The sequence below is a fragment of the Pseudopodoces humilis genome, chromosome 18 (assembly GCF_049639895.1).
Source record: "Pseudopodoces humilis isolate 2021_Gansu_Grassland_sample_001 chromosome 18, ASM4963989v1, whole genome shotgun sequence".
NCBI lineage: Eukaryota > Metazoa > Chordata > Aves > Passeriformes > Paridae > Pseudopodoces > Pseudopodoces humilis.
The window spans coordinates 3,573,086-3,586,033 of NC_142217.1; the positions used below are offsets into that span (position 1 = coordinate 3,573,086).

The window sequence follows — 12,948 nt, forward strand, 5'->3', positions numbered from 1 at the left end:
GGCGTGCCTGGGGGGGCCCAGCAGCCACAGCAGCACAGGAGGGTGGTGGCACATCAAAAGTTGGGAGTCCAGCAGGAGGGTGAAGGCTGAAGGCTCTGGATTAACCTTTAATGTCACACAGGGTCCGGGGGCTGTGCCCATGGCAGAGCTTGGGGATGAGGGACCCATGTCAGGGCAGCTGGGCACTCCTGGGGGGGCTCTTCACCCCAGGCAGGTTCCTGGCACAGCCATGGTGGGCAGGGGTGGGCACTGCCAAGGGCTCCAGTGGTGATCTGGGGGCACGAGGTGGCTCAGAGGGGGCTGCTGGCCTCGCCCTTGCCGGGCAGCCCATTGAGGGGGCTCAGCCCCGGCCGGTTGCTCTCGTTCAGCCGCCGCACACGGTAACTCTCGTAGTGAACGTTGTGGGTGATGTCCTTCAGGTCCTGCAGGTGTGACCTGCCCGGGGTGGCAGGGGGAGGAAGGGCATAATGTCACTGTCCCCCCCACCCTGCCGTGACCCCGTGGGTTCCAGCACTCCCCACCGTGTTCCCCGCTCACCGGATCAGCAGGTCCCGCAGGAGGGGGAACTCGCAGTGCGCCGGGTTCTCCACTGCAAAGGAAGGCAGAGGGGCGGGGTTGGCAGGAGGGCTCCGTGGCGCTGGGATGCCCGGGCAGCGCATCCTGGCAGGCTCTGGGTACCAGTGGAGCAGAGCACAGCTCCATGCCACGGCTCAGCACCCACCCAGGCAAGGACACAGCCGTGGGTGCTGCCCCCTGCACCTGTGGGGGTGTGAGGGCCTCGCTCACCTTCGATGATGCCCCACTTGGTCTTGCGGCCCAGCACCCGTTTGCCGTTCACCTGGTGCTCCTGGTCCGCCCCCACCACGGCGAAGGGAATCTTCTCCTGCCGGCACAGAGGCTGTGCTCGCCTTGGGTGCTGCTCCCCCGAGGTCCCCAGGGTGCCTGCTGGGCTCCCCGGGGTTCCTGTCCCCCACCCTGCTCCCCCAGAGCTGGCCCCTCCATCTCAGCATCCCAGCACTCACACGAATCCTGTTGTTCAGCGCTCTGTCCTCGGGGTCCTGATCGAAATCCTCCTGCGGGTACACGCTGATGGTGTGGGTCTTCAGGTCCTCCTGGATCTGTGGGATACAGGGCTTGAGCTGGGGCTGGGGGGGACATGGGGCAGCCCAGGAGCCCCTCGGGGACCTGTCCTCACCCGCTGTTTGAATTCTGCGCGTTCCTCCAGGGTGAGCGTGTCGGCTTTGGCGATCACCGGCACCACGTTGACGATCTTGCTGAGCCGCCGCATGAACTCCAGGTCCAGCGGGCGCAGCCTGACAAGGACCGCCGTCACTCCAGGGTGTCCCCACCTCTGTCACTGGGGGGTGACCCCACCACTACCACCCCAGGGTCACTCTGAGGTGACCCCAGCACCACCACCCTGAGGTGACCTTCCCCTACCGCCCCAGGTTGATACCCTGTCACTCTAGCCCCATTGTCATCATCCCCGGGTGACACAACCACCCCACAGTGGCCCCATCACCTACGGGTGCCGTGCCTGGGGACTCACCAGTGACCCGTGGGGGGGACAAAGTAAACACATCCGTGGACCCGAGTGTCCGGGATCTTCCTCTTGCGGGTGATGAGGATCTCCTCCCGCAGGTATCTCTCGTACTGCTCATTGATGTATTTGATGATGGGGTCCCAACTGAGGATGAGGAGTTGAGGGACAGCACCTGAGCTCAACCCCAAACTGCCACCCACAGATCTGGGCTCCTGCACCCCACTGCGTCCTACCAGTTCTCATTGTTGATCTGGTCCCCAAACCCTGGCGTGTCGGTCACCGTCAGCTTCATCTTCACCCCCTTTTCCTCGATGACTATGGGGCAGAGAGGTTGGTCAGGGGGGAAGAAGCATCAGGGAAAAGCAGAGGACCAGGCATGGGGGATGTTTTGAGGCTGTGAACGCAGCTTCAGACCCCCACCCAAGTCCCCTGCTTCTCCCAGGGGCTGGGGGGACACGACGCTGTGATGGTGACCTTACCATGGGTGATGGACTGGAGTTGCACTGTTTTGGGAATACGCTCCTCCTGGCTGGGCTGTGAGGATTTGCGGCTCACCTTGGACTTGAAGAGAGTGTTCACCATCGTGGACTTCCCCAGCCCGCTCTGCCCTGAGAGGACACCGGCAGCTCTGATTTGTAACATCTTGATATCCACTTGGGAGCAACCCAGAGTTGGGATAACTCTGGCTTATCCCCAAAAAAATTTCTTCCCCAGGGCAATAACCCCTGGGTATCCACTTGGGAGCATCCCAGAGGTTGGGATAGTCCATTTTATCCCAGGAACAAATTTGTTCCCCAAGGTCACAACCCCTGGCACACATCTGGGAGCATCCCAGATTGGGGTTAGTCTGGTTTATCTTCCAAAAAAATTTACTCCCCGAGGTGATATCCCCTCAACATCCATTTGGGAGCATCTCAGAGGTTGGGATGAGCTCACCTATCACCATTGGGGTACGGGATATTAACTCCTTTTCAAATGTTTGCTACTTAAAATCACTGAAATTTCCTTAAAATCCCTTAAAAGCACGATTTCCCCTGGCATGGCGGAATCGGAGCCAGAATTCCCACCCCAACCAGGAGCAAACCCCACGCCCGGCGCTCACCCACGACCATGATGTTGAACTCAAAGCCTGTCTTCATGGTTTTGATTTTCATCTGGTCGAGCACAGCTTCGATTCCCACGTATCCAAAGAGCTGGCAACCCACGGGGCCGGGCGCCACGGAGAGGGGCACCGCCCCCTCTTCCTCCTCCTCCTCCTCCTCCTCCGGCACGGCCGGCGGCTCCATGCTGCGCTCCTCGGGCTCCAGGCTGCTCCCTGCACCTCGGGGTGGGGTAAAGGCGGTGAGCCTGGACCCCTGGGTGCCCACCCCTGTGTGCCCACCGCTCGGTGCCCACCGCTCTGTGCCCACCCCTGCTCCGGCAGCGTTGCCCCAGCAGCGGCCGCGCCGGCGGGCACGCAGCCCCGGCACATTCCTGGGAGCCGGTGAGGCTCGGCATGGCAACACGGGCACGCCACCCCTCCCTCCTCGCCGAAGGGTCCGAGGAGCTGCCAGGGGCATTTCTGGGGTGGTGGTGCCAGCGGACCCCACGGTGCCACCGGTTGCTCTGCGGTCATCGGGCATCACGGCCCGCACCCTTCGCGCAGCCCACGCGGTCACCCCCGCCAGGCTCTCCTGCAGCCCCGCTCCGGCCCCAGCGCGGGATGTGCCGCCCCACAGCTGTACCCGGGCACGGGGCGCTGCTGGCCGAGGGCACCGGGGGTGTCGGGGGTGCAGCGCAATCACCGCCACAACCCCAGGGGACACTTGGGGTTTGCCCGGGGGACCGCGCCCGGAGCGTGCCCCGGCCCGGGGGCCGCCGGAGCCCCGTGCCCGCCCCAGCCCTTTGTGCGCCAGCCCCAAATCCCATTCTTTCTCCTCCTCCTCCTCTTGCTGCTTCCCAGCACGGCCATTGTTCAGGTCCTACCTCGGCGCCGCGGTGCCCTCGCTCAGAGCCCCGCTACGGGCGGGGGTTTGCCCTGGGCGCCATCCGCATCCCCATCCCCGGCGGCGCCGCAGCCCGGCCCCTTCCCTCCGCCAGCTCCCGGCTGGCACCAGCCCGGCTCCGCCGAGGCTGCGGCTCCCACGCATGACCAGCATGGCAATATCCCGCCCCCCGCAGCCCCCTCCCCACCACAGCCAAGCTCCCGCGCCCAGTTTGCCGACTGATTGGTGGGTGGGGAGGGCTGTGCCACCCCCGCTGTGCCCACCCGGCCGTGCCCACCCAGCACACGGCACCGCTCAGTCTCCCGGCCAGGCCAGCATGGATGGGGACCCCTCCCCTGGCACAGGACACCCCCACTCCTCACTTTGTCCCCCGTCACCCCCGTGCGTGGCTGCGGTGGCACTGAATGGAAGTGGGAGTGTTTGGCTGCGGGTGACCCCACCGGCACCCACGGCCACCGGGGACCACCCTGCACCGTGCCGGCAGCACCTGCTGTGCCCAGCCCCGGCACGGTGGGGTGGAACGAGGGTGGTGGCCCTGCCACCCGCCCCACTGCCGCAGTGCCCCACGGCGCTTGCGTACCCCCACGCCGCAGCCTCCCCCGTATGTGCCAGCCGGCGCTTGGCACGGGCGAGGCTGGAGCGGCAGCTTGCGATGGCCCAGGCTGTGAGGGACCCGCTGAGACCCTGTCCGTGTGCCACGCAGCCAGGGGACAAGGGGCTCGTGGGCAGGGGCCGGCCTGAGCCAGCCCAGGGTACCAGGAGATGATGGAGATGAGCACCCTCCATTGCCATGGCAACGGCATCCCGGCGTGGGAGACACCCAGCACCCTGTGCCCACTGAGTGCCGGAGTGATGGCAGGCTTGGGGACAGCAGCGTCGCATGTCCCAGCTCCCGCTGCGCCCCCTGGGTCGGGATGTTCCTCGGAAGTGGAGAAACAGCCGCGGATTTCCTGGTGACAGCGGTGACACCCGGCTGGGGGGGCTGGGGGAGGGCACGATGCCCACTCCGGCGGGGATCCACCCACCCAGCACCGTCAGTGCCAACAGGGTGTTCCACAGGCTGGCAGGGACGGGGGATGGGAGGTCCCCATCGGGGAGAGGACCACGACAGCCATTGCAGCCCTCCTCCCCGAGGGTGCCCTGTACCCCCACCCTGGCCCCCCTTCCCAGTCCCTGCCAGTTACCAGGACGGATCCCAGAACCAAGGGGTGGCTGGAGCCATCCAGGGTGGCCGGGCACTGCAGGCAGGGAGCAGCCGGGATTTGGTGCTCGCACCCCTCAGCTCCCCGGGGTGACCCCGAAGTGCGGCCCCCATGCAGGGGCTCAGTGCCCTGCGCCCTCCCAGTGACACCCACAGCCAGAGGGCACGTCCGGGGTGCTGCCGGGTGCTGCACCCACCGCTGCCTCCCCCACGGCTCCAGAGCCCCCCGTGTCCCTGCCCTCGCTGCCAAAAAGCCCCGCTGGTAATGGGCAGCAGCCGTGTGGCCACGTGGAAGCTCTCTGGCATCCCCACGGAGCTCCGGGGCAAACGGCTCCTGCAGCCAGACCTGTTCCAGGACTCGTCACGGATGCTCTTATTTTCCAGACAGGGACAAGTAATCCCGGGTCCGTGGTCTCCTCCATGGATTTAATTACCGATGTAGGGTTAATTGGGCAGTTCTCCGGGAAGCCTGTAATAAAGCTTCAAGGGTGGAGGGTGCTGGGAGAGGATGAGCTGGGACAGGAGCTCCCTGACCGGCTGCTCACCACTGCTCCAAACCGAGCAGTGGGATGGGGAGAGCTGGCTCTGGGTCCAGCACGAGGGAGCTGACCCCCCTGGCAAAGGGATGGAGGTTTTGGGGATGCACCCACAGCCCCGGCCCCAGCACAGCTGATCTGACCCAGAAACACCAGTGCTTCTCCCAGTGCCAAACACCGCCTAAGGCGACAGTGGTGACAGTCCCCATCTGCAGCCGGACTCGGAGCCAGCCCGTCCGTCTGTCCGTGGGAGCCACGGGATAGGGCTAGAGGTGGCTGGGGACCGTCGGTGAGCAGAAGCAGAAGTGAACCATCGAGCGAAACCCCGTGCCTGCAGCGCTGCTGGGGACAAGGGACAATCACCCAGCCCCGGTGGCAGCACCCCGTGCCCGCACACCGCCCTGCCCGCTGCCACCACGCCATCCCTACCTGGGCGAGCCGGCCGGAGCCGGGGCTGCTGCCGCCGAGAGCTGGTCACCGGGGCCAAATGGCTCCTGGGGTGCAAGGCAGAGGGCGGCTGCGGCCCACGGCTCCTCCTCCGCTCCTCCTCCTCCTCCTCCTCGCCCCGGGCCTGTGTGGGCGACCCGGCGTGGAAGTGAAATGCGGCGGCTGGCGGCTCACTCGGAGCTTCCTCCTGTGGGGTGTGGGACCCACCGTGCCACGGCGCCCCGAGGCCACCCACGGGTGTCAGCGGCTGGGGGCCGGGGTGGCCTCCCGGGAGAGGAAACACAGCGTTCCCACCTCTTCCTGGCACAGAAACCGCTGTGCCCGAGCAGCGTTTGCCAGCCCCCTGCCAGCCCTGGGCCATCTGCAGGGCAGCCGGTGCCACCCGCTGCCCGCTGGCTCTTGTGTCCCCCCAGGCTGGGCATGCCGAGCTCGGCTGCCGGCCACCAGCACGGCTCAGTCCTAGACACTGTCCCCTCATCACCCCGGCTCCATCCCGAGCTCCGTGTCCTCATTTCCCCTTCTCCCCAGCTTGTTCTTGAGCACCGTGTCCCTGTCACAGCCCTGAGCACCGTCCCTTGTCTCCCTGTGACCCTGGCTCGGCCCCAAGCACCGTGTCCCCATGACCACAGCTCAGCCCTGAGCACATCTGCATCACCTCAGCTTGGTCCTGAGCACCGTGTCCCTGTCACCTCGCCTCAGCCCTGAGCACTTTCCCCTTTGTGCCCCCATCACCCCGGCTTGGCCCCAAGTACCGTGTCCCCACGTCCCTGTCACCTTGGAGCCACCTTAACTGCTGTCCCTTTGTGTCCCCATCACTCCTGACTCAGTCCTGAACACCGTATCCTTGTCCCCATCACTCCTGTCTCAGCCCTGAGCACTGTCCCTCAGTGTCCCCAACACTCTGGCTCAGCCTCAAGCTGTGTTCCCCCGTGTCCTCAGGACCGCGGCTCGTCCCCAGCCGCATCCCCGGCCCGGGGAGCCGCGGGCAGTGGGGCAGCCGGGCTGGCTGGCCAGCAGGGCCACGGGCATTGCTGGGGAATGATTCACCGATGCCCGGAGCGCATCTATGGATTCCTGAGCCGCGTCAGTACTTAGGGCCCGGCGACGGCGGCTCCACGACAGAGACGGCCCAAGAGCCCCGAGCACCCAAGCAGGGAGCGGTGGCCGCCCTCTCCCGGCCACCCCGGCGCCCTCCGGCCCTCCTGGAGCAGCCGCTCCAAGGGGGACGCTCGGCTGCCCCCTCCCGCTGCCTGGGCACGGGCTCGGCGCTGCCCTCCGTGGCACGGCCGTGCCGGGGAGCCCGGGCATTGCTCCCCGCGGCTCCCGGCCGCACGCCGAGCTCACCTTGGCCCCCCGCCACCTGCCGAGCCCCAGGGCGAGGGAGGAACAGGATCCAGCCCCGTGCCAAGAGAGGAGGGATGAGAGGGGAAGAAAGCGCTGGACGCGGGACAAGATCGCGGCGATAGGCGGCACGCGCGGGGCCCGGCGCGATGGGGCACATGTGTCCCGACCTGTCTCCCCTCGCCGGGAAGAACAATTAGCGCCGGGAAAAACAATTAGCGCCGGGGCGGTGCGGGCAGAGCGCCAGGCACCGCGGGGACGGGCGGGCCAGGAGCGCTGCCAGCTCCGAGCCTTCAGCCCCCCCACAGCCAACGCGGCCCCCGGCACGGGGGAGCAGCGAGCTGGGGGGGCTGTTGTCCCCAAAATCGCTGTCCCTCCACACTCCTCCCGGCATCAGCTCGTGCGGGGTTTTGGCAACGCTGCGCCCACCGAGGGGGGCCCGATGGAGAGAGGGGATGAGAAGGAGAACGAGTCCTTACCGTGCTCTGGAGTCGCCGCTGCCCCGCTGCCGTCCGCAGCCTCGCCGGGAGCCGCTGCCAGCACGCAGGGTCCCCGTGGTCCCGGCAGCCCGGGGACGGTCCCCAGGGCCGGCAGCAGCACCAGCCCCCCGAGGAAGGCGGGCTGGGAACTCACTTGCACCGTCTGCGGCTGCGACACCAGCCTGAAGGTGGCGGCTTGGGGGGCTGGCAGGGGGGGCAGCCCCTCGACCCTCCTCTCGGCCGGGCCGGCCTCCCCCTGTCCCCAGGGCTGAGGAGGGGGCCGGCGGGACGCGGTGGGGCTGAGGGTGACCCTCCGCTGCGGCCGGGACACCATGCGGGGGGCCGTGTCCCACCCCCCCGGCCCCTCGGGGAGCGGGGGCAGCCCCGGGACTGTCTCTGTGCCATCGTATGGGGGCGGGGAGGAGGAGGAGGAGGATGAGGAGGAAGGCTGGTGGGTGCGAGGCTGGGGTGCAGAGCTCTGGATGCCCCACGGCATTCCCAGGCCCGGCTCCTCGGCGATGTGCAGGTCCAGCGCTGGCAGCGAGCCGTGGCTGGCGGCGGGCCCGCGGAGGGGATGCTCCAGCTCTCCTGGGAAGACGCTGCCGTGGGACGGGACCTTCTTCAAGCCGCGGCTGGCGGCCGGGGGGCTGCCCGGTGCCTGGGGGGGCCCGGTGGGCGCGGGGCTCTCCAGGCTGGAGGATGAGCTGCGCTGGCTCTCCCCGTCACTGCCCGGGCCCGTGGTGAAGGCCCGGCGGCTCTGGAAGGAGGCGGTGCCGGTGGCCGGGCCGGTTCCGAGCCGGGCCCGCAGCACGGGACTGGGAGCCGGGTCGGGGCCGGTGATGCTGCCCAAGCCGGGCTGCAGCGGCGGGTGGCTCTCACCGGTGCCTGAGGACAGCGGGGAGCCGGGTGCCTCGTCCCCATCTTCTGCCTCAAATGACTTCTTGAGCGCTGGGGACAGAGAGAGAGAGACCTGAGAGTGGTACCCGATGGCACCTGTCCCCTCGCCAGCCCTGTGTGCGTCCCCCCATCACCCAGAGGTGCCCCCTGCATGTGAGCACGTCCCAGCTCCCCCCAGCCCCGCGGGTTTTATCATTGTTCCCCGGTTTATCTGGCCGGTGCCTCCGGCTCCCCTCGCAGCACACTGCCCGCTTTATTCCCCCTGAAAGGGATCCGGCCGAGTAACCGGATCCCCCCTGACCCTCTCCCCCTGCATCCATCCCGGCAGCCGGCGGGGAGGATTCCTGCCCTTTCCCGGGGGTTAACCCTGGAGCCCACCGATGGCATGGCCAGAGCCACGGCCACTCTCGGGGGCTGCCACAACCCGTTCTGGTGGCTGCTCCCGCGGGGCTCCACAGCAGCCACGAGCCCACGGCACGGCCCTGGCTGCCGGGGCACCCCCGCACGGAGCCCTGGGCTCCCCGGGGTACCGCAGCTGCGGAGCTCCCGCTGGCACCGCCTCGGGGCGCTTGGCAGAGGATGTGGGGACCGTCCCCCGTGGCGGTGACCCCCGTGAAGCCCCCACGGTGCAGCCTCCTCCTCCTTCCCCCCAGCCCCGCAGGAGGCTCCCCAGCAGCTGCGCTCCTGCCGGCGCTGCCCGCGGGGCTCCGCACGGTGCCGGCAGCCGGGTCCGCGGCCCCGGGGAGAGCGCGGGGGACCCAGGTTCCCCCCGGAGCCTCCCTCGCCCTCGCTGCCAAGCTCGGAGCGGCTGCCTCCCCCCGGGGGGCTCCGTGGGGGCGGCTCACGCTGCTCCCCTGCATCCTCACCGCGTCCGCACGTGTGCCAGCCTGTCCCGGCACCCGCCCGCTGGCAGCAGCCCTCCCTCACCCTCCTCTTCCTCAGCCATGGGGCAGCGGGGTGCTGAGGGTCCCCTCCCCGGTGCCCCCGTGCTCGGGGCAGGGCAGGGGTCAGAGGCCGGGCTGTGGGTGCTGCCAATCACAGCTCACCCCAGGGCAGGTAATTGTGCGGCCGGGCCAGCCCTGCCCCACCGGCCGGGCTGCCGGGGGCCACGGGGTCACGGGGCCGGCGACCCCCTCCCCACATCCACGGCTCGGCTTTGTTACCGCCCCAAATGCCTCCTCTCACCCCGAACCTGCCCCTGGCCCCCGAGCCAGCCTCATCCCGACTCCAGATGGTGTCCGGAGTGATGGGCAGGGGGGAGCAACGAGGGGATGCAGGGCAAGGTGGGGGTGGCCGAGGACGAAGGATGGGAAGTTTAGGACAGAAGGGGGTTGGGAGAATGGCAGGAGGGGAAGGTGGGGTGTCAGGAGGTGGAGATGTTGAGGTGGGTGGCAGGAGGTTTAGAGGGGTGGCAGAGTGCTCGGGGGATGGTGGGAGGTAAAGGAGCGGCGGCAGGAGGTTCAGCGGGGGTTTTGGGGGGATGGCGGGGGGCTGTGGGGGTTTGGCGGGGGTTGAGGGGTGTCAGCCGGCAGCGGCGGGGTTAAGGTGCCCGGGGTAGGTGCACACATTCCTCCCCGGCGAGGGCAGCAGCAGCCCCGGGGTCGGGTTTCGCTTCCCGCCCCCGGCCCGGCCCCCGCCCCCCCCGCAGCCCCCGGCCCGCGGGGACACCGAGAGCGCGGGGGGGTCCCGCAGCTCCCCCCGCTGCCCTGGGCAGCGCCCCCTGCCCCCCCCACTACCGCGCCACCCAGAGCACTCCTGCACCCCCCGGGCCGGGGGGGAGAGCAGCCCCCCGTGTCCCCAGGATGTGCAGCCCCCCCGCCCCAGCCCCCGGAGGGGAGCGCAGCCCCTGCGATGCTCAGCCCACCTCAAGACCCCCAACCCAGCAGCAGCAAAACCCCCGGACCAAAACCCAGTGCCCGCTGCTCCCCCAAAAGCCCAGCCAGCAGCATCGCCCCCAGAATCAGCCTCTGGGCGGGGGGAGTGCAGCCCCCCACGATGCTCAGCCCTTGGGGGCACCCCCGCCCCCCAAGACGCCGATGAGCAGCGTTCCCCCCTCCCGGGCTCATCCCGCGTTCCTCCCACGCCACCCAGCCCCGAGGGGGGGCCCCAGGCTTCGGCCGCACCTTCGAAGTCGGAGAGGATCCCGTCCAGGTGCTCCTTGACCGAGAGCCGGGCCATGGCGGGGCGGGGGGCGCCGGGGCTGCCGCCCACCCGGGACCCCCGCATGGGGAGGAGGCAGCGCCGGGGGAGCGCAGCGGAGCCCACCGAGCCCCGGGACGGGACGGGCCGGCGCCGGCTGCCCTCGGCGGGAGGGGAAGGAGGAGGGGACCGGCCGGGGGAAGGGAGGGGAAGGGGAGGGGAGGGGGAGGTCCTGCCTGCGCCCCCGCCCCGGCCCGAGACCCCCCCGCCTCCCCCGGGCCGGCCCCCGCAGCTCCGCCGGCCCCGCCACGCCCGCCCCATCCCGGGGCACTGGGATGCTGCAGCCCCCGGCTGGGGCTCCCAGGAAGGCTGGGGGGTCCCAGAGAGAGTGGGGCGAGCTCCTGGCCAGGCTGGAGGGCTCCCAGGAAGGCTGGGGGATACCGGGCAGGCTGGAGAAGCAGGGGGGGAAGCCTGGCCGGGCTGGGGGGTCCCGGGCAGGCTGGGCTGCCCTGCCAGGCTCCAGTGGCACGGGATTTCAAGCAGGCCGTCCTCCCCAAGTTCTGCATCACCCAGGAATTTACAGCTTGGGGCAAGAGGAGGAAAATGGTCTGGGACAGGTAGGGCTGCTGTCGCTGCCCCCCGGCTGGGCGTAGGGTCTTTGCTGGGGTGTCACCACCCTCCGGTGTGGCCCTGCCAGGGGTTGTGTCCCATGCTGGAGCTCCTGGAGCATCCCTGGGGAGCATTCCTGGTGCTCTGCCCACGGCAAGTCCCACAGGGTGGCACAGGTGAGGGTTGCACTGGTGCTGCCCACCCTCGCCCAGGGTTGGGGCTCTCCTCCCTCCCAGCCCGGCTGCCAAGGGTTAACCCCAGCCCCAGATGGGGAAGGGGAAGGAGCTGGAAATCCCTTCTCCACACAGGGTCCTCCTGCAGCAGAGCTCGGCCCTCAGCAGCCCCACGGGGGGGCTGGAGCACATTCCTGCCATGGATGGGGCAGAGGGACACGGCCACCGAGTCCTGCTGGATCCAGCCCTGCTGTGGAGACACAGGACATGGACCAGGGCAGTGGGACACGACCGTGGTGGCCTTGGTCATGGCCAGGCTTTGGGGGCATTCAGAAGTGCCCACTGGCTCACAGAACCACGGGATTCTCGTGGCTGGAAAAGTCCCTTGAGATCATCAAATCCAACTGTCCCCCAGCACTGCCAAGGCCACCACTGACCCGTGTCCCCAAGTGCCACATCCGTGTCTTTAAACCCCTCTGAGGGTGGGGACCCCACCACTGCCCTGGGCAGCTGTGCCAGGGCCTGACCTCCTTTTCCATGGAGGAATTTTCCCCAATATCCAACCTGAACCTCCCCTGGCCCAGCCTGAGGCTATTCCCTCTCCTCCTGTCCCTGTTCCCTGGGAGCAGAGCCCAACTCCCCCGGCTGTCCCCTCCTGGCAGGGAGTTGTGCAGAGCCAGAAGGGCCCCCTGAGCCTCCTTTTCTCCAGGCTGAGCCCCTTTCCCAGCTCCCTCAGCTGCTGCTGCTGCTCCAGCCCCTTCCCAGCTCTGTTCCCTGCCCTGGACACGCTCCAGCCCCTCGGTGTCTGCCTTGTGAGTGCCCCAGAACTGCTCCAGGGCTGGAGGTTTGTCAGTGCTCAGCCCCCTGAGCTCGGTGGAAGGGCTGGAGCTGGGCTGGGACCAGCTCTGGAGCTGTTCAGAAGGATGCAGAGACCTCCAGAGCTTTAGGACTTTTCTGGAGCAGTTTTGAAAAGGCTGGAGAGGTTTTAAGCCATTCAGAGCCCTCATCAGAGGAGGTGCAGAAGAGCTGAAGTGCTTTGGAGCAGCTCTGATTAATTTTTTATGAGTTTTCGAGCAGCTTTGGAGTTGTTTTAGGGTTGCCTGTGGCCCTCTGATGTTGTTCAGAGGGGGTTTAGGGTGGATGCAAACTGTTTGAGTTTAGAGCTGATATTAAAAAGTTTTAACTCTATTGAGAGGCACATGAGGAAGGTCCAGAGGGGTTTCAAGGGCCTTTTGGAGGCTGTTGGGACACTTGAGGAGTTTCACAGCTGCACAGAGGAGGCTTGGAGAGCTTCAGAGCTGCCACGAGACCTTTTCTATGATCTGTTTTGAGCTATTTCGAGGAGTTTTAGAAGAGTTTAGAGGGCTTCAAGTGCTACTTTGAAGCAGTTTGAGCATCTTGGTGCCTTTCAGGGCTGGTTGGAGGAGCACAAGAGATGTTTGAGCAGTTCAAGTGGTTCAGTAACGGCCAGAGTTCCATCCTTCCAGAGCCTCAGCTGCTCAAAGGTGATTTACAGCTCCTTGAAGCAACCCAGCACCACAGAAATACCCCCAGAGTTATTTACTTACCCCATTTCTAGAGCAGCTTCAAGATGTTTG

The 12,948-nt window shown here is 67.5% G+C and overlaps 1 protein-coding gene across 1 annotated transcript; it reads right to left on the reverse strand.

The window, feature by feature from the left end:
• Positions 1 to 94: 94 nt before the first annotated feature.
• Positions 95 to 10,655, reverse strand: SEPTIN12 (septin 12). Its single transcript, XM_088064188.1, has 11 exons — positions 10,553 to 10,655; positions 7,533 to 8,480; positions 2,646 to 2,858; positions 2,023 to 2,151; positions 1,777 to 1,858; positions 1,550 to 1,687; positions 1,196 to 1,313; positions 1,023 to 1,118; positions 787 to 883; positions 538 to 589; positions 95 to 435 (listed from the first exon to the last, which is right to left on the reverse strand). The coding sequence occupies exons 1-11, from the start codon at positions 10,653 to 10,655 to the stop codon at positions 291 to 293; spliced, it is 2,121 nt and encodes a 706-aa protein (XP_087920314.1). The 3' UTR covers positions 95 to 290.
• Between the last annotated feature and the right edge of the window lie 2,293 nt (positions 10,656 to 12,948).